This window comes from Chlorocebus sabaeus, chromosome 16, assembly GCF_047675955.1.
Source record: "Chlorocebus sabaeus isolate Y175 chromosome 16, mChlSab1.0.hap1, whole genome shotgun sequence".
NCBI classification, from domain to species: domain Eukaryota; kingdom Metazoa; phylum Chordata; class Mammalia; order Primates; family Cercopithecidae; genus Chlorocebus; species Chlorocebus sabaeus.
The window spans coordinates 38,724,379-38,743,646 of NC_132919.1; the positions used below are offsets into that span (position 1 = coordinate 38,724,379).

General features: G+C 41.5%; 3 protein-coding genes across 6 annotated transcripts in view; 1 reads left to right on the forward strand and 2 right to left on the reverse strand.

The window, feature by feature from the left end:
* Positions 1-2,270, reverse strand: part of VMP1 (vacuole membrane protein 1) — a 135,384-nt gene extending 133,114 nt beyond the window's left edge. Inside the window, exon 1 of the mRNA XM_008011244.3 lies at positions 2,127-2,270. The gene's annotated coding sequence lies outside the window, so the exon portion shown is untranslated. The remainder of the gene's footprint in view (positions 1-2,126) is intronic.
* A 124-nt stretch (positions 2,271-2,394) lies between these two features.
* Positions 2,395-12,943, forward strand: PTRH2 (peptidyl-tRNA hydrolase 2). 3 transcript variants are annotated; one of them, XM_037992999.2, is made up of 3 exons: positions 2,417-2,502; positions 10,389-11,385; positions 12,276-12,943. In XM_037992999.2, exons 2-3 carry the CDS (start codon positions 11,233-11,235, stop codon positions 12,813-12,815), a joined length of 693 nt encoding a protein of 230 aa, XP_037848927.2. In that variant the 5' UTR covers positions 2,417-2,502; positions 10,389-11,232; the 3' UTR covers positions 12,816-12,943. The 3 variants fall into 3 exon arrangements, with proteins under 3 accessions (XP_008009433.3, XP_037848927.2, XP_008009431.3); XM_008011240.3 differs by lacking the exon at positions 10,389-11,385 and adding an exon at positions 3,379-3,547 and having other exon boundaries at positions 2,440-2,502; XM_008011242.3 differs by lacking the exon at positions 10,389-11,385 and having other exon boundaries at positions 2,395-2,502.
* A 2,630-nt stretch (positions 12,944-15,573) lies between these two features.
* Positions 15,574-19,268, reverse strand: part of CLTC (clathrin heavy chain) — a 75,233-nt gene continuing 71,538 nt past the window's right edge. For both annotated transcript variants that reach the window (XM_008011247.3, XM_008011246.3), the window contains 2 exons: positions 18,929-19,004; positions 15,574-16,611 (listed from right to left, as the gene is read on the reverse strand). In XM_008011247.3, coding sequence (XP_008009438.2) covers positions 16,487-16,611; positions 18,929-19,004 — 201 coding nt within the window. In that variant the 3' untranslated portion in view covers positions 15,574-16,486. The remainder of the gene's footprint in view (positions 16,612-18,928; positions 19,005-19,268) is intronic.

Below are 19,268 nucleotides of genomic sequence, written 5' to 3' on the forward strand. Positions count from 1 at the left end.
AAAGATAGGACTACTTCTACTCTTTAGTTAACCATACATCAGCAAAAAACTTCAGCTTTTTCTGCACTTGGAAATTCTCAAGTGACAATACATGACAACCAAAAAGGATCAGATTTAAACTCCCAAATGCAAAACTATACTCATTTTCCAGGCACCTATTTATTAACCATGGTGACTAATTCAATGGATCACAGTATCAAACTATTCTTTGCTAACTTTACTGTGTTCATCTTAGAAATGTATGTGATAATATTTTCAGATAATGATGCAAAGAAATAGTATTCTACACTGACATATCTCCAGTTCTAAGAATGAAGTGATAACATATTTTCATTTATATAATAATTTCATGTTTACTATCTCATTTAATCTTTGTGACAGTTGTATGAAAGAAAGTGAGCAGAATTTTCATCAACACAATCTAGACCAGCTCAGAATGTTAGGTAACCTATTAGCCATTAACAAGTGTTGGAGCCCAGACTTCAATCCAGATCTTCTGATTTAAAGTTTAACAGTCACCAAAATCCTAAAAAGTGGTGATTCAAGCCAAAAGCAAGAAGTTGGAAAAGGGAGAAAAACTGGATAATCAGTCCTTCAATTGAACATAAAGAATATAAGATCAGATTTGGCAGTTATATAATCAAGAAGCAAATTTATCGAATGTTAAACTAATGATACATCTAACTATCATAATTCTATATCTCAAATTTCGTCACCTTGTTTCAAAGCCAAGCATGAACAAATTTTCAAACTCAAAATAAGAAAAATATGTAAACTGACAAATTGATTAAACTAGTTATAGGTAAACTGGTAAAAGGCATCAAAACATGGTTCTATGTATATTTTCTTCTGGAATGTGACTCACAGAAATTAAACTGTATTAATCAATTGTAATCAAGTAGGATATATCCCTCAAAAGAAAAAAGCAACCTTCAGTGCTTTAAGATAATGTAGGCAAAGTAGTAAAATAAAAAATTTCTACTTGAGAGAGTCACTTCATACCTACACAAATCAGTCACATTTGTCTCGGTACCACCATCCCTCTTCCAAAATAAAACATAAGCTACAATGCATACAATGATGCCTAGTAAATAAGTTTCTTCCTTTCATCATTTATGCTAACAACACACAACTAATATCAGAACTAATGACAATACAATTAGTAGGTAGTAGCAATTAGAATATTAAATTCTCTATCATGACAACACTAGAAACACTTGTACAAGCTTCTTCAAATGATCAATGCAATCTGTCCACAAAAATCTCTGACAAGCCCCAAAGTAGAAATGAAAGACGTTAACATTAGGACAAGGAGCGATGCTGCCAAAATACGTCAACAGCGGCCAGTCTATGTGTATTATTAGATTTTTACATGGAGTTGCAGGTAAATAAAAGATGATTGTGTAAAATCTTCTGGAGGTCATTAGTAATCTAGCAGTGTGACACAGGGCCACATATGGTTTCTCGAATTTTAGAGATTAAGTCGACCTTCACGTTTTACTGCAAATACCTCCACTGTAATAAAATATAGGGGTTGGGGGTCAGGGGTTTGGAAAGGCAGACAACTCTTTTTCATGAAAGCAGTGAAAATGAGAAGTTCCTCTCCCAGGGCTCTGCGGAGCGAAGGCCCATTCCCTTGGCTACCCTGTATCACCAGCGCTTTAGATGGCACTTGCACGCCTGGATTTCGTTTAGAAGCGAATACATCTAGCATCATGCGCTAGAGGTTCGGGAGAGCAAAAACCAAACTGACAGATCCTGAGAAACAGCTCAGTCATCAGCAGGGAAGACCTTCCCCACTTACTCCAAGGTCCTGGACATCCCGGGACTAAGATGTTCTCTAAAGAAGCCTAGCAAGGCTTCCAAGTCCGCGGAGAGGAGAACGAACAGCCGGGAGTCCTGTGTCTGGGTTCAATGTCCGGGTGACCAGCCATGAGGAGGTGTCCCAAATAACCTGGCTACCGCCAGGGTGAGACATCCAGTCAGCAGCGTCCTAAAACACTGCTGGAAGTCGGAATCACAGTGCCCCAGATCTGCAATGCCTAAGTAGGAGAGTTCCGGAAGACGCCAAGCTCTGAGGACAGCCTCAGGCTTCGGTCCCCAATTCCCTGAGTTAGTTTACCTACCCGCTCCGACCCCGGCTTCTCCGGATCTCAGGATCCTGGAAGCTGCTCCAGACCGACTCTCACACCCGCCGCTGGGCTCCGGCCAACCGGAACCCGCTCACGTCACTTCCGGTCCGGTCTCTCTGCCCCCCGGAGACCGCCTCCAGAAGGGAAACGTTCCTCCCTGCTTTCGTCGAGCTCGGTTGATCCTCGCGGGATTTCAGTTCGGCTCTTAGTGCGGACCCTGTGGGTGTGGCAAGAGGAAGAATGACTGCTCGCTTTGCGATTCTTGATCCGGAACTTGTTACCCAGGAACCCCGGAAGAGGTAGCTCAAGCGATAGAAACGTGTTCGCTGCCCAGAAGGGAAGGCGCGAGTGAGGAAAAGAGGTCCTGTAGGTAGGTTGGTTGGCTCCTTACAGGGCGAAGGAAACCAATATCATTATTCATTCTTTCTCCAGCAGGAACGTTTCTTTTCACTTCATTACCTACCTTCTTCATTTTCTCCTTTATAAACTGTCTTCCGCCCAGGGGCCGCTGAGCCCTCTGTTCCTGTTCTGCGAACCGCCCTTGGGAAGAAAGGAGCGGACTGCTGGGGAGGGGAGGACTGAATTTCTAGTTCCCAGCATAGCCTCCATGCAGGCAGTATCGATGCTGTCTCTCTGAAATTGATAAAATGGCGAGCAGGCCTCACACCCGCAACTGGGCACTTAAGAATACCCCCAGCGTTTCGAGCTGTCGAGCTCTGCTTGGAAAGAAAAGGTTTCTAAGAATATAGTCGAAAATTTGGGGCCGGGCGCGGTGGCTTACGCCTGTAATCTCAGCAGTTTGGGAGGCTGATGTGGGCGGGTCACCTGAGATCAGGAGTTCGAGACCATCCTGGCCAACATGGCGAAAACCCATCTATACTAAAAATACAAAAATTAGCCAGTCGTGGTGGCGCGTACATTTAATCCCAGCTACTCGGGAGGCTGAGGCGGGTGAATCACTTGAACTCGGGAGGCGGAGGTTGCAGTGAGCTGAGATCGCTTCATTGCTCTCCAGCCTGGGCGACAGAGTGAGAGACTTCGTCTCAGAAAAAAAAAAAAAAAAAAGAAAGAATAATTTCCCCCGCTTATCACACAAAGAGATTGCCTAGAGAGGTATTAATCCTTACTAACATACCCCAGACACTGTACTAGACTCAGGGAATATGCTGTGCAGGGAAAGTGAGACAGTGGCTTAAGGGTCAGAGAAGATTTGGGAAAGATTTGTTTGCTTATTTGTTTTTTTTAGGTTGTAAACTGCAGACTGGCGCGGTGGCTCACGCCTGTAATCCCAACACATTGGGAGGCTGATACAGGAGGATTGCTTGAGTCCAGGAGTTTGAGAACAGCCTGGGCCACGTAGTGAGACCCTGTGTCTTAAAAAAAAGATTATCAGGTGGAGCATGGTACAGGAGGAGGTAATGGGATCAACAGCACTACTGAAATGGGTTTACTGAGGCAGGGGAATTAGAAGGCACCAAGAGGAGGATTTTACAGGATGTACTTATTTTGTTCTGCTCTCATTGCCCAGAATTATTTATGAGACCAAGAATGGTTATTTGTTTTACCTTAGTCTCAGGCACTGAGCTTATTGCTACGCTTGTAGTAAGTATACAGAAAAAGAGACAGACATGTTCTTTTAGAGGAGTTCGATGATAATCTGATCAGAGTAATATGAGATTAGAACATCCTAAAGAACAAAAATCTGTGTTAATTTTAGCATTTTTATGATTAGACATGCCATTGAGATATGGGACATAAACAATAAATACACTTGTTAACTTTTGGATCTTTCACTGACTGTTCTCTGTTTTTTATCTTATTCGTGTATTTTTTTTATTTTTTATTTTTTGGAGACGGCGTCTTGCTTTGTTGCCCAGCCTGGGGTGCAGTGGCACGATCATGGCTCACTGCAACTTCCACCTTCCAGCCTGAGGCGTCCTTCCACCTTATCCCCTGAGTAGTTGAGAGTATGGGCATGTGCCACCACATCTGGCTAATCATTTAAATTTTTTGTAAAGATGAGGTCTCACTATGTTACCCAGATTGGTTTAGAAGTGGACTCAAGAGATTCTGCTGCCTCGACCTCAAGCAACTCCTTGAGGCCCGGAGTTCCAGACCAGTCTGGGCAACATAGCAGACCAAGTCCATTCAAAAATAAAAAATTTTTTAAAAATTAGGAGGGTGTGGTGGCATGCGCCTGTAGTCCCAGCTACTTGGAAGGCTGAGGTGGGAGAATTGCTTGAGCCCAGGAGTTTGAGGCTGTAGTGAGCCTCTGAACTCACTCATCATGCCCCTGAACTCTAGCCTGGGTGACAGAGGGAGACCCCTTCTCTTAAAAAAAAAAGAAAGAAAAAGGCACCTTCTCTGTTTGATTCTCATATTTCTCATCTTTAAAATGAGGCTAATATATCTTCCTTTTTTTTTTTTTTTTTTTTTTTTTTTTTTTTTTAAGATGGAGTCTCGCTCTGTCACCCAGGCTGGAGTGCAGTGGTAGGATCTTGGCTCACTGCAAGCTCCGCCTCCCAGGTTCATGCCATTCTCCTGCCTCAGCCTCCCAAGTAGCTGGGACTACGGGCGCCGCCACCACGCCCGGCTAATTTTTTGTATTTTTAGTAGAGATGGGGTTTCACCCTGTTAGCCAGGATGGTCTCGATCTCCTGACCTTGTGATCCGTCCACCTCGGCCTCCCAAAGTGCTGGGATTACAGGCATGAGCCACCGCGCCCGGCCAATATATCTTCCTTTTTATGTGTTCATAGCAACAATAAATGAGGTAATGGATATAAAGGATTTAGTGTGTTATCCAACACATAATAGCTTTTCTATATAGAGCAGTTCCTTCTCTAGACAGTACCTGAATCTGTGTATAGGATATTTGGTTACTTTGCAACCTAGAAATTATTGCAGAGAATCCTAATTGTTGACATAGAGGTTACTATACCTTTTTAGAAATAATTGAATATTTGTTCAGTTTGGAGTCTGGTTGTTAGATTATCAAAGAAAAGTCCTGCTGATATGTAAGCATCAAATAGAAACTTGGCCAGGCGTGGTGGCTCATGCCTGTAATCCTACCACTTTGAGAGGCTGAGGCAGGCAGGTCACTTGAGGTCAGGAGTTTGAGACCAGCCTGGCCAACATGGTGAAACCTGTCTCTACTAAAAATACAAAAATTAGCCAGGTGTGGTCGCGGGTGCCTGTAATCCCATCTACTTGGGAGGCTGAGGCAGGAGAATTGCTTGAACCCGGAGGCAGAGGTTGCAGTGAGCTGAGATGGCGCAACTGCACTCTAGCCTGGGTGACAAAGTGAGATGCCGTCTCAAAAAAAAAGAAAGAATTCTCTCTGTTTTGGGAGGTGAGGGCTGTACAGGCACTGGAACCATAAGTACTATGTCTGAGCAGCCCTGTCACTGTATTTAGGCACTTGAGTGGAAGAGCACTGAAACTAGGTGCTCTACAGTTTACCCTATGTGACCCTCCTACTCTTGGTCATGCCATGTTAGTCTCCTTTGATTCCTAATGTTTATTTCCTCAGGATTATGTTTTAGTCCTTTCTTCATTCTACATATTTGTCCAAGTGGCCTCATAACTCTTCCATCTCTTCAGTAATTTCAATTATATGGTAAGGTCTCTCCAATCTATATTTCCAGCCCAGACCTTTCTGACTTTAAACTGATGTATCCTATACCCTTTAAGCTGATACATCTTTTTTTAATTCTTCTTTCTAGATATCTCTGAGATGTCTTTTGTTCAGAGCAAAACTAATTCAATATCTTTTCCATTCAAACCTGGTATTTCACCAAAATTCTCTGTTTGTTCACATCTAAGTGTCATTAACTTCTCCCTTTCTTTTATCACCAGACTTCCAGTCAGTCACTAAATCAGACTGGTGTACCTTAGACACTTTTTTCTTTCTCTTTCTCACTACTGTTGTCTAAATGACCATCATCTCATCTAGACTGCTGGGAGAGGCCTGATATAGTAATGTTAAGAACAAGGGCTCGGCAGGGCATGGTGGCTCACGCCTGTAATCCCAGCACTTTGGGAGGTCGAGGTGGTGGATCATCTGAGGTCAGGAGCTCAAGACTAGCCTGGCCAACATGGTGAAACCCCATCTCTACTAAAATACAAAAATTAGCCGGGCCTAGTGGCACGCACCTGAAGTCTCAGCTACTTGGGAGGCTGAGGCAGGAGAATCGCTTGAACCCCAGAGGTGAAGGTTGCAGTGAACCAAGATCGCACCACTGCACTCCAGCCTGGCAACAGAGCGAGACTCCATCTCCAAAAAAAGAAAAAAAAAAGAACAAGGGCTCTGCAGGGCACGGTGGCTCACACCTGTAATCCCAGCACTTTGGGAGGCCGAGGTGGGTGGATCTCCTGAGATCAGGAGTTTGAGACCAGCCTGGCCAACATGGTGAAACCCCATCTCTACTAAAAATACAAACGATTAACTGAGCGTGGTGGCGGGTGTCTGTAATCCCAGCTATTTGGGAGGCTGAGGCAGGAGAATCGCTTGAACCTGGGAGGCGGAGGTTGCAGTGAGCTGAGATGGTGCCATTGCACTCCAGCTTGGGCGACAAGAACAAGACTCTGTCTCAAAAAGGAAAAACAAGGGCTCTGTATTAAGGCGACCACTTATGAGCTAGGCAAGCTATAACTTGTGTACCTAATTTTTCTACATCTGAAAAATGGGGATCATAATTATGTATATAGATGCTCCTCAACTTAGGGTGGGGTTATATCCTGATAAACCCATCATAAATTGAAAGTACCATAAATTGAGAGCCAGGCACAGTGGCTCATGCCTGTAAACCTAGCTACATGGGAGGCTGAGGTGGGAGGATCATATGAGGCCAAGAGTTGGGCAACATAATGAAACTCCTGTCTCTTAAAAAATTTTTTTTTTTTTTTTAATTAGCAGGGTGTGCTGGTATGTGCTTGTAGTCCCAGCTACTGGGGAGGTTGAAGTGGGAGGATTGCTTGAGTTCAGGAGTTCGAGGCTGCAGTGAGCTATGATCACTTAACTGTATTCCAGCTTGGACAAAAGAGTGAAACCCTGTCTCTTAGAAAACGAAATATACATTGGAAATAAGTGTAATACACCAAACCTACCAAACATGGTAGTTTAGCCTAACCTACCTTAAACATGCTCAGAACACTTAATTTATTAGCGTACAATAGGGCACAATCATCTAACATAAGGTCTACAAATGTTAAATATTTCATGTAATTCGTTAAATACTGTACTGAAGGTGAAAAACAGAATGTTTGTATGGGTGAAGTTTCTACTGAATATGTATTGCTTTTGAACCATTGTAAAGTCAGAAAGCTTTTGAACCATTGTAAAGTCAGAAAGCTTAAGCAAAACTATAGTAAGTCCATGACCAGCTCTGTTTACCTTGAAGTGCTGTTGGGTGCATTAAAGAAGACAATTGCTATAGAGTGTTTAGCCAATGTGTAGCAAAACACTTCATAAATGTTAACTATTACTACATTATAGCAGCCTCTGAAATGATCTCCCTGTATCTATTGCCAACTTCTAGTTCATTCTTTACATTGAAGGCAGGTATCTCTTAGAACAGGCATCCCTGTGGCCTGTTAGGAACTGGGCCACACAGCAGGAGGTGAGCGGTGGGCAAGTGAGTGAAGTTTTATCTGTATTTGCAGCTGCTCCTCATTGTTCACATTACCTCCTGAGTTCCATCTGATTAGCGATAGCATTAGATTCTCATGTGAGTGTGAACCCTGTTGTGAACTGCCCATGTGAGAGATCTCAGTTGTGTACTTCTTATGAGAATCTAATGTCTGATGATCTCACTGCCTCCCATCTCACCCCTGATGGGACTATCGAACACCTTTTTGTAACATTTACCAGTCTTGGAAGTATTTGTCTTCACTACTCATCTGTGAACAGCTGACAGTGGCCCGTATTCATCACTATATCCTCAGCTTAACAAGGTGCATGGCTGGCACATAGATAGCCAGTAAACATTTGTTTTATTGAACTTAACTTCTCTTGGTCTGAATTTCTTCATTTTTGATATGGCAGTAATCCTCATTCTCAGTGGAACAAATAACACAATACATGTCAAAGTATTGTGGAAATTTTGAGCTATAAAAGCAAAGTTTTGGCCAGGTGCGGTGGCTCACGCCTGTAATCCCAGCACTTTGGGAGGCTGAGGTGGGCGGATCACGAGGTCAGGAGATTGAGACCATCCTGGCTGACATGGTGAAACCCCGTCTCTACTAAAAATACAAAAAAAATTAAAATTAGCTGGGTGTGGTGGCGGGCGCCTGTAGTCCCAGCTACTTGGGAGGCTGAGGCAGGAGAATGGCGTGAACCTGGGAGGCGGAGCTGGCAATGAGCTGAGATTGCGCCACTGCACTCTAGCCTGGGCGATAGAGCAAGACTCTGTCTCAAAAACAAACAAAAACCACAGTTTTAAAACAGAATGAAAGAAATTCAAAATTGGGATTGGACCATTTCAAAACTATTGCTAAAGTGTAAGTTTCATTAAGGAAAGGACTTTTTCTGCTTTGTGCACTCCTGTATCCCTTAGACCCTAGAACAAGGTCAATCAGTATTTGTGGAAGGGAAGCAGTATATCATAAAACTAAAAGAATTGAGAAAGTAGAAAGTAGTCACACTTCTATTTCAGATACCCATTCCTATAGCTATGCTCTGGGCTTTGTATCTCTTTGTAATCATTCATCTCCAAAATCAAAACCCCATGCATCGCTCTAAGTCTTTCCAGCTTACTTTCATCACGCCTGTTCTTCAACAGCATGTCTAGATAAATAGCATCCATCACTTTGTTGTCCGTAAATCAGTCTTTGATAATACAGGTTGCTTTTTATCAGGTAGGCCAAAAGAGAAAAATGTAATAACACAGGTTGCATGGTCTATCATGTCAAACATTCTTTCTTACCCTCATCCTAAATTCCCTTGTACCATTCTTGGGGCTTGCTCCTGGCATAATTTAAACTCAGATACATCCAACTACCATTCCAGTAGGAGGGGAGAGCAAAGGATGAGTGTGGATGGAGTGAGTTTGTATGTTTGGAGGAAGTGATTATTAGTCTTTTGGCTTCTAAGTACTACTGGAGAAAATCACGAATAGTATGTTGCTATTAAAAAGTCATCATTTATCTTAACCATGCTGTCAATATTCCTCTGCAATCCTGCCATATTTTGCCACACCTTTTATTTCAGCCTTTCTCTTCTCTACTCCATTTGAACTTCTGTCTGAGCACCTTCCCTCCGGGAGAATACTTTCCTGCCTTCAAATCCATGGACCTACCTGATTTAAAACTCAAATTGGGAAAGGTGTCCTTTTTCCTTTCCAAGACCAAATCCCTTTATAAAGGCTTTCTCTATCTTGAGCATTTACCTGCCTGCCTTCTGGCTCCATCCCATTAACATTTAAATATGCTTATCCTTTCTTCTTAGGAGAAAAAAAAAATTCCTTTTCTTTGTCACCTTATATCCATTGCTTTTTCTTTTTGCTCTGTCTCTTGACCCCACCTCAAACGAATTTCTGCCCCACCAAAGACAATAACCCCTTTTATGTTAAAATTAGTGGAAAGAATGTTCATATAATGCCCTCACTTTAAAGAACATAAAGGAAATTTATAAGTACTTCCGGGGCTGTCATCTATGCCGTGTCAGTCATGCACTGCACAATTCCAAGGGCACCACTTTACATTACAAATACAGTTCATTACAAATATAGTGGCCCCGTGTTTATAAATGCTTAGATAATAGTCCACTAGAAAAAGAAACTGATAGTTGCTTGCACCTCTACATAGAAGCACTGTGAATCCAGCAGCCTCATTTGTAGACTGATGCAAGTGTTTTATTGGTGACTCAAATATTATGAACAGCTTTGCCGAAGTAGCAGCATTTTCTAAAATAATAAAGGATGACATTCCTTTGTTTTATGATGGTTACACTTCTGGAAAATTCAGTATGGACAGTCTCCGACTTAAGAATTTTCGACTTTAGGATGGTATGAAAGCGATACCCATTCAGTAGAAACTGTACTTCAGGTTTTGCATTTTGATCTTTTCCTGGCCTAGTGATAATGTGGTACAGTACACTCTTGTGATGCTGGGCAGCGGCAGCGAGCCACAACTCCCAGTCACCCATGTGATCACGGGAGTGAACAACCCATCCTCTAGTGTGTACTGTGTTGTCAGCTTTTTTGGATGTTGTGTTTTGTGTTTTCACATTCCATCATGTCTACAAAATGTCCATCAGTGTCTCCTGTTTCTGGTGAGATAAAGAAGAGGAAGGCAGTTACTCTTGAAACGAAACTCAATTGCCCAGCATGAAGGTGGCAAGCCAGTAATGGCCATTGCGCGTGAGTTAGGACTTTCGCAATCCACGATTTCAACCATCTTAAAGGATAAGAAGTGAATCAGTGATGCAGCGAAATCGTCAGCATCAGTTAAATCCACTGTCATCACAAAGAAAAGGGCTGGACCCATTGATGATATGGAAAAATTACTTGTTATGTGGATGGAAAACCAGATACAGAAGCACATACCACTCAGCCTACTGATGATCCAGGCTAAGGCAAGAAGTCTTTTTAATATGCTAAAAGACCGTGCCAATGATCCTACATATACACAAATATTTAAAGCAAGTCATGGATGGTTCCAGCGCTTCAAAAGGCGTCATAATTTTCACAATGTAAAGATCAGTGGTGAGGCAACACGTGCTGGTAATGAAGGTGCCATAGCTTTTAAGGAACAGCTGCATGGGATAATTGTGGCTGAAGATCTTTGCAATAAGGAGCTGATTGCACTGGAGGAAGAAAGAAGTAAAGGAGTTGAGGCAGTGGAAGAAGTTATACCCACGGCACCTAGAAAGTTCACAGCAAAGAAACTGGCAGAGGCATTTGCTGCTATCAGCAGCGGCCTACAGATGTTAGAAGAAATGGACGTCAATTACGAGAGATTCGCCACAGTTGACAGGCAGATACAGGATGCTCTTGCTTGCTACAGAGAAATATATAATGAAAAGAAACAAGCTGTACAGTCAAAACTTGGTATATTCCTGAAGAACAACACTATGCTTGCTAAACCGTCAACTAGTGTTGATGTCCCAATGCCTTCTACCACCTATTCTCGATGTTCATCAGAAGACAGAGAAATTGAGGACCCTATTGCATCCCCATCATCCAGCAATTAATTCATTTCAGTGCTTCAAACATTTTTCAGGACCACTGTGCTTTCAGCTGTGTACATTAATGGTGAGTACCCATACAACCATTCTGTTTTCTACTTTCAGTACAGTATTCAATAAATTATAGGAGATATTCAACACTATTATAACATAGTCTTGTGTTAGATGACTTTTGTCCAACTGTAGGCTTATATAAGTGTTCTGAGCACATTTAAGGTAGGCTAGGCTAAGTCATGATGTTCTGTAGGTGTATTAAATGCATTTTTGGCTTACGATATTTTCAATTAATTGGGATATAACCCCATGGGAAATTGAGGAGCACCTATACATAGTAAAACTATGCAAAAAATATTTTGTGTTCTTATGTAAAATGATGTTGAGTTCTCATCTCAGTTATTAAGTTTTTCAGCTGCACTAATGTCCAATGGGACAACTTTTCCTTTTGTAAGATTTTTAGCATCCTTGCTCAGGCTTAGTAAATTTCAGCATCTCACTCCAGGCCCATTAATGTGACAGTGAGGTTCTTCTAGGGTAACTTATTTGATACCATCTCCATTGAGAACCCAGAGCATTGTGAAAACAGATTAGCACTATATTCCAGGAAAGGGGTGAGTTATTTTTGGTTTCTTTAAATCTTAGGCATCTTGGTAAAACAGAACATCTCCACAAGACTAAGGGAAGACTGAGGAATAGAGTTTTTGAACTTTATGCAACTTTGTTTACATCAAGTTTCAAAATGACCTAAACTGTTTCATGTGGATGCTTGAATCTTTTCTAGTACACTGGTGGTGGGCAAGGGGGTGTTGGAAACAGGGCACAGGCATAAGATCCAAGATGTGTTTTGCCTTTTTTCTGGATGACCTCATTAAGTGTATAGTCAAAATGTTTCTCTGATAAGCCTATACCTCTGTAAGTTGTTACTGCCGGATAGTGATAACTGTTTTCCTTTCCCTTAAGATGCCCTCCAAATCCTTGGTTATGGAGTATTTGGCTCATCCCAGTGCACTTGGCTTGGCTGTTGGAGTTGCTTGTGGCGTGTGTCTGGGCTGGAGCCTCCGAGTACGCTTTGGGATGTTCCCCAAAAGCAAGACGAGCAAGACACACACAGATACTGAAAGTGAAGCAAGCATCTTGGGAGAGAGTGGGGAGTACAAGATGATTCTTGTGGTTCGAAATGACTTAAAGATGGGAAAAGGGAAAGTGGCTGCCCAGTGCTCTCATGCTGCTGTTTCAGCCTACAAGCAGATTCAAAGAAGAAATCCTGAAATGCTCAAGCAATGGGAATACTGTGGCCAGCCCAAGGTGGTGGTCAAAGCTCCTGATGAAGAAACCCTGATTGCATTATTGGCCCATGCGAAAATGCTGGGATTGACTGTAAGTTTAATTCAAGACGCTGGACGTACTCAGATTGCACCAGGCTCTCAAACTGTCCTAGGGATTGGGCCAGGACCAGCAGACCTAATTGACAAAGTCACTGGCCACCTAAAACTTTACTAGGTGGACTTTGATATGACAGCAACCCCTCCATCACAAGTGTTTGAAGCCTGTCAGATTCTAACAAAAGCTGAATTTCTTCACCCAATTTAAATGTTCTTAAAATGAAAATAAAACCTATTCCCATGTTCTATGGTTGGCAGTTGTCATCTTGGGCTTAAAAAAAGTAGTTGGTTAAATGATCTTAGTGGTTCAAGTGAGAGGCTGAAACAAATATTTAAGATGAGAGAAACAGGTCAATACAATTGGACTAAAAGGGAGGAAACGGCATTTCCCTATACATGGTTAGGTCCCTTTGTGTGTTGGTAGCCCTTCCCCGAGACTACGTCCCCCTGGAGGTCGAGGTTCAAGGGTATTCCCACTAGAGGCAAGCTGCAGTTTGTTCCCCTGCTGTCACTTTTTGGGTGACTGATAGCCTACTTTATTAATAGATACGGCCATCCTCAATGGAGTCCCATGGTTTATAACCTGTTTGAATTTTTGTCTAAAGGTTGAGGTTTTATAGCATTGATACAACCTGCTGTGCAGTGTTTCATATTCACCTTCCCTGACCCATACTGGCCAAAGGTTATCAGCAGTGGTTCTAAATCACAGCCTATTAAAGGTTCTCACTTCCCCCCTTTCTTGTAACAATGAAGCCATTGAAACTTGTGGAGTAACCTTATCGACCTTACAGATGGAAATGGGTGGGCCCGAGTAAGAATTTATGGTAACTGTAAAGTGAATGTAGTTTGTCATCCCTGCTAGTTTTTTTTTTTCCTAGAACTTAAAGAACTAGACAGTTAAGGGTGCCTTTTTTACCTTTTAATCTTTAGATATACTTGATACAATCCTAATAATTACTGTTATACCAGTTACCTGGAATATGAGGCAGAGGGTCCCAACTCCCCAAGCCACAGAGCTTCCTGATAGTCATCTTGTTAGAAACTATTTTTCTTTAAAGCCTTCTTTTAGGAGGATACTGACAGTAATTTCTAAAATCAGTGTATCCCCAAGAACGGTACTGATACCAGGGAGAATTTTGATAATAGGCCCATTTTAAGTGGCTGTACCTCTCTATGGTTAACTGCAATATAAGCAGCATTATAGCACAATCTCAAGGTCTGAGGCCATTGGTGGAATATTGGGGGGGGCAGAACACTAAAGACAGTCTTGAAAGTTCTAATATTTGATTCATTTCATACACTTCGCACAGGCATACGACAGCACAGGAGAAAAATTGCAACTGTGAATGATGCCACAATAGCAACTATTTCTAAACAGAATGTTTACTGGCTCCAGAATTGATGCAACAAAATGCAACATTAGGACTGAGTTGAACTCAGTGCTAAGTGCATGATTCTGGCTCAGGTAATTTCTGAGGTTTGCCTCAGATAGACTGATGGCTCCAAATTCAAAGATAGTGGCATTCCCAACAGGATGGCATGGAGTGGCTAAGTAACTCATCAGTGATGGCATATCTACTAAAAGTAACATTATGAAAATTCTGGTAATTGTGGATATATGCTTGTTTTCTAATTCATCTGTACTTAGTATTTTATAGAACTCATAATCTTATAGTCCTCAAAGTATACTCTGCAGAACCCATGGGGTCTCCACAGAGTCAAAAATCTTTTCATAATACTATTTTTTTTTTCTCTGTGTTATTTGCACTGATGGTACAAAAGCAGTGGTGGGGAAAACTGATGGCACCTCCCACATATCAAAGCAGGGGCACCATTGTATTCTTCACTGACCTGCACTCACATTAAACACTTTCACTTAATGTCCTGGATGAAACTAAATAGGTTTTTTATTTTTTGAGACAAGAGTCTCGTTCTGTCACCCAGGCTGGAGTGCAATGATGTGATCTCGGCTCACTACAACCTTTGCCTCCCAGGTTCAAGTGATTCTCATGCCTCAGCCTCCTGCCTCCTGAGTAGTAGCTGGGATCTTACAGGCGTGTACCTTCACACCTGGCTGATTTTTTATTTTTAGTAGAGCACGCCTGGCTGATATTTTATTTTTAGTAGAGATGGAGTTTCACCATGTTGGTCAGGCTTGTCTCGAACTCCTGGCCTCAAGCAATCTGCCTGCCTCAACCTCCCAAAGTGCTGGGATTAAAGGCGTGAGCCACCACAGCTGGTGCGACAGGGATTTTAAGTTTTAAAAAACTCTTCTGTGGAGCTTATGGTAGGCAATTTGCCTAAGAGTTGTAAAGCAGTGCAACACTAGGCGAGGGGCTATGTGTAGCTATTGAGGATTAAGGGATGGTGAAATGAACTTTAGGAACATTCTCAGCCATAAGCAAGAGCTGGATTCACACAACCAATTTTTCAGAAAAAATCAACTTAAGATACCCATAATTTGGGTACCTTTATAATTCATGATGAGAAAGAGCATGTTAACTACATGTTTAAATATATTTTATTTCAAGTTAATATAATAACAACCATGATTTGTTCATTTAAGTGAAATGCCTAGATAAAAACCTCAAGTGTCACTTGGCTAAAATGTTGGAGACAGTAAATGTAAGCCACTAGAGTAATGACTCTGGTTCTTTAGACTACTGCATGTACCTTACTGAACTACAGGAATGCACATTGATAAAATGCATAATGTCTTCACATGTCTCAATCCTCATTCCTCTTCCTTTCATGCCTCCCTGTAATGCCTCAGTATCCAATATAAAACTACAAAAACTACTGTTCTTTTGGTTTGAGTGGTATTTAATTAAGTTCTTTTGGTTTGAGTGGTATTTAATTAAAACTTCAAATCTATGTTATTTCCACAGTCCAGTAATTTATTTTAAATTTGAGTAATTTCAAATTCCACAAACAAAACTGAATAACAGCAATATTTTGTTTGAATTTCTCTCTTCTGTACACTCAGTGATCTAAAACACCACAATATCCAACATACACAAACCTCAGGGAAGGGTTAGTAAACACACACAAGATTGGAATCATGGTGCTCTTTGCTCCTGAATGGAATGGTCCCACAGAAAAAGCACAGGATACAGCACAACATAAGGGCACCTGTTACATATGAAGTGAGCAAAACATACTAGCATTTTCTATATGCATAATGGGGAAACCTGCATAGGTTAGAGGGCCTTTTATGCTCATTTAAAAATCAGGCAAGTTGTCTGTAACATTTTTCAAATAATCTGGAAAGCACTGCAATCCAGTGTAGGATGTGCTGATTAGTGTTGTCTTTATTGGCATTGACAGTCTTGCATGGTCATATGCCAGTATTTTTGCTTTAACTTTTCTTTGAATAAAACAGATTTAAATGCATTTAGACAATACATATTTGTAAGCTGTTTACATACACTAAATTTAAGAGATTCAATATTAGAGTTTGTTTATTTAAACACTACAGAGTGCAAATCAGATTCTTCACAACAGATTAAATATTAAGCAGTTCTTTAAAGAATGAGGGGGAAGAAAAAAAGCCCAAGTAAATAAAACATTGAAACTATTCCCCTTCGAAAATAAATTCTAAAATGATGTGGAATGTGAAATAAGGTTTTAACATAGGTGATCCAAGTTTATAGTTAGAAACAAAAAGGAGTCCTTCATGAAATAAAGGTTACAAGAACACGTTGCCTGTTTCCCCCATTATAAACAGAGAAGTGGGTAGAGACGATGTTTCAGTACGAAAATAGGTGACTACAGGATCAGCTTTTCATCTCACATGCTGTACCCAAAGCCAGGCTGTGGCTGTCCATATGGTGGTGCGGTATAACCATAACCAAAAGGTGCCTGGGGAGGGACGGCAACACTGGGTCCTGCTGTCAGCATCAACTGGGGCTGACCTAAAGTAGAAGAAAATGAAAAGGAGCAGGGGCAGGGTGAGGAGGCAGGACAGACTGTTAGCATTTAGAACACCCCAATCTCCTCCACTCTAGCAACATAATCTCACCCTCGAATGAGTTGTGTATGGGGAGCACATTTGATTGCTACAATTTTGGGAGGACAGTCTTACTCTAAGAAGGTTCCTACCTAAAAAGTCAACAAATAGTGCAGGGCCAAAGGCCAGAACTGCTTATGACTGAACACAATATGCCTGACACTGTATACTTGACACATACCTACATGCATATTACACTAAATGACACAATAAAATTAGCACAAGAAAACTTAGTTTTTAAAAAGACTTTTTTTTTTTTTTTCCAAAGACATAATCTTGCTGTGTTGCCCAGGCTGGAGTGCAATTGTGCAATCTCGGCTCACTGCAACCTCCGCCTCCTGGGTTCAAGCGATTCTCGTGCCTCAGCCTCCCGAGTAGCTGGGATTACGGGTGTGTGCCACCATGTCCAGCTAATTTTTGTATTTTTAGTAGAGACGGGGTTTTGCCACGTTGGCCAGGCTGGTCTTGAACTCCTGGCCTCAAGTGATCAGCCCACCTTGCCCTCCCAGAGTGCTGGGATTATAGGCGTGAGCCACCATGCTTGGCCTAAATGACATGTTATTAACATACTTTTACAGGTAAATTTCTGATTTAAACATGTCTAAATGGCAGTGAAACCAAATTCATTTATAGATGATCCAGTACTGATTTAGAGACAGCAATTAAAACTAAGACACATTTGGGCCAGGCGCGGTGTCTCATGCCTGTAATCCCAGCACTTTGAGAGGCAGAGGAGGGTGGATCATGAGGTCAGGAGTTCGACACCAGTCTGGCCAATAGGTGAAACTCCGTCTCTACTAAAAATACAAAAAAAATTAGCTGGACGTAGTGGTGTGCGCCTATAATCCCAGCTACTCAGCACGCTGAGGCAGGAGAATCACTTGAACCCAGGAGGTTGCAGTGAGCCGAGATAACGCCACTGCACTCCAGCCTGGGTGACAGAGCAAGATGCTGTCTTGGGGGGCGGAAAAAAAGACACATTCAGATATTCTTTAGGTGTGAAATACATTAGAACATACACCCTCTATCAAATACTATGTTGACATTCTTTCTTACAAAGTTTAAATCGTTGTTGGTCATATACAGAAAACATGACCTGTAGAGAACTTGGCTTAGAGATGGAAAGCAAGTAACACCTCTCTACCCCTACAAAACAAATATTCTTAACCTCCCACTACAGTGTAAACCTAGATCAAGATTTCTCCTACACAAAGGACTTCATGTCTTTGCTTTTTGTGGTTAACAACCAAAGCTGTATTTAGCAAACAAATTAATTTTGGAAACCAATTTTATTTATTTTATTTTATTATTATTTTTTGAGACTGAGTCACACTCTGTCGCCCAGGCTGGAGTACAGTGGCGCCATTTCAGCTCACTGCAGCCTTTGCCTCCCAGGTTCAAGCAATTCTCCTGCCTCAGCCTCCCAAGTAGCTGGGACTACAGGCATGTGCCACCACGCCTGGCTAATCTTTTGTATTTTTAGTAGAAACGGGGTTTCACCGTGTTAGCCAGGATGGTCTCGATCTCCTGACCTTATGATCTGCCCACCTCAACCTTCCAAAGTGCTGGGATTATAGGCGTGAGCCACCGCGCCCAGCCATAATGGTCATATTTTTATGTTCCCTCACCTGGTTACTGTGCTTCTACCTATACTCTTCAAAGTGATTGTTCAAATGAATCTGTTCACCAACTATGAAATGGAAAGGGGCAGTAATTCAGACATGTAGGTTTAAGAAGACATGAAACTGTCTTAAATATTCACTTGAGAGTTTGAAGATCCTATCTGGAAAGTTCTCAAATGGAAACTACCCAGTTATCTGCCCCAGTTAGAATTTAAAATGAGGATGTATTCTTTATGTAAAGCATACTAAAGACAGCCTGGGCATATTCTCTCATCTTTTGCTCTTTTGAAAATGGAATTCATCAGTATTTCTTTTTCAGTAATTTATGAGCAGGTAATGAATGAGGGACCAGATGATAGGAAAGATTCATGTTATGATCTTAAATGACTGTTTTTGAGTTTTCTTGTATTTAGGATTATTTTAGTGAATAATATCAACACCTGCTTTACGACTTCTCAGAAAAAAAAAAATTATAGAAAGCAGTATTTCTTAGCAAGCCTTTTGCACTTTAGAAGCTTGTTGTATTCTATTTTGAGGCACAGTCTCTAAATAATTAAATACTTGTCTAATGAATTTTTTGAGGTTACAGAGAGAGATTACCATAAACAATGGGTTGTGTCTCTGTAGCTTGTTCTTCTTCTTTTCTCAGTGATTCTGAAGCATCTAATTTATCCACCTGGAGAAAAACACATCATGTTAATTAGCATCCCAAAAGTATTATAAACCTAGGTTTATGGCAGAGAGTGGAAAAGCCTTAGTATGTTAAATTCTGTCAAAATAAAACAGACTAGAAAGAACATTCTCAGGCCCCCTCAAATTCAATGGCAATGTTCATACTTCAGTCCAGGTGGTTTTCAGCACTGTCATTATAAACCCTCAGGAAGGAGGGATTTATAAATGCCATAAAAGCTCACGCCAGACTAAAACTGGGCATGCTAGG

Excerpts from the sequence above, each read along its gene's own strand:
- PTRH2 (XM_037992999.2), top strand. The coding sequence starts at position 11,233 with ATGTCCCAATGCCTTCTACCACCTATTCTCGATGTTCATCAGAAGACA. Across the intron at positions 11,386-12,275 it reads TTCAGCTGTGTACATTAATG|ATGCCCTCCAAATCCTTGGT; the intron begins GTGAGTACCCAT and ends CTTTCCCTTAAG.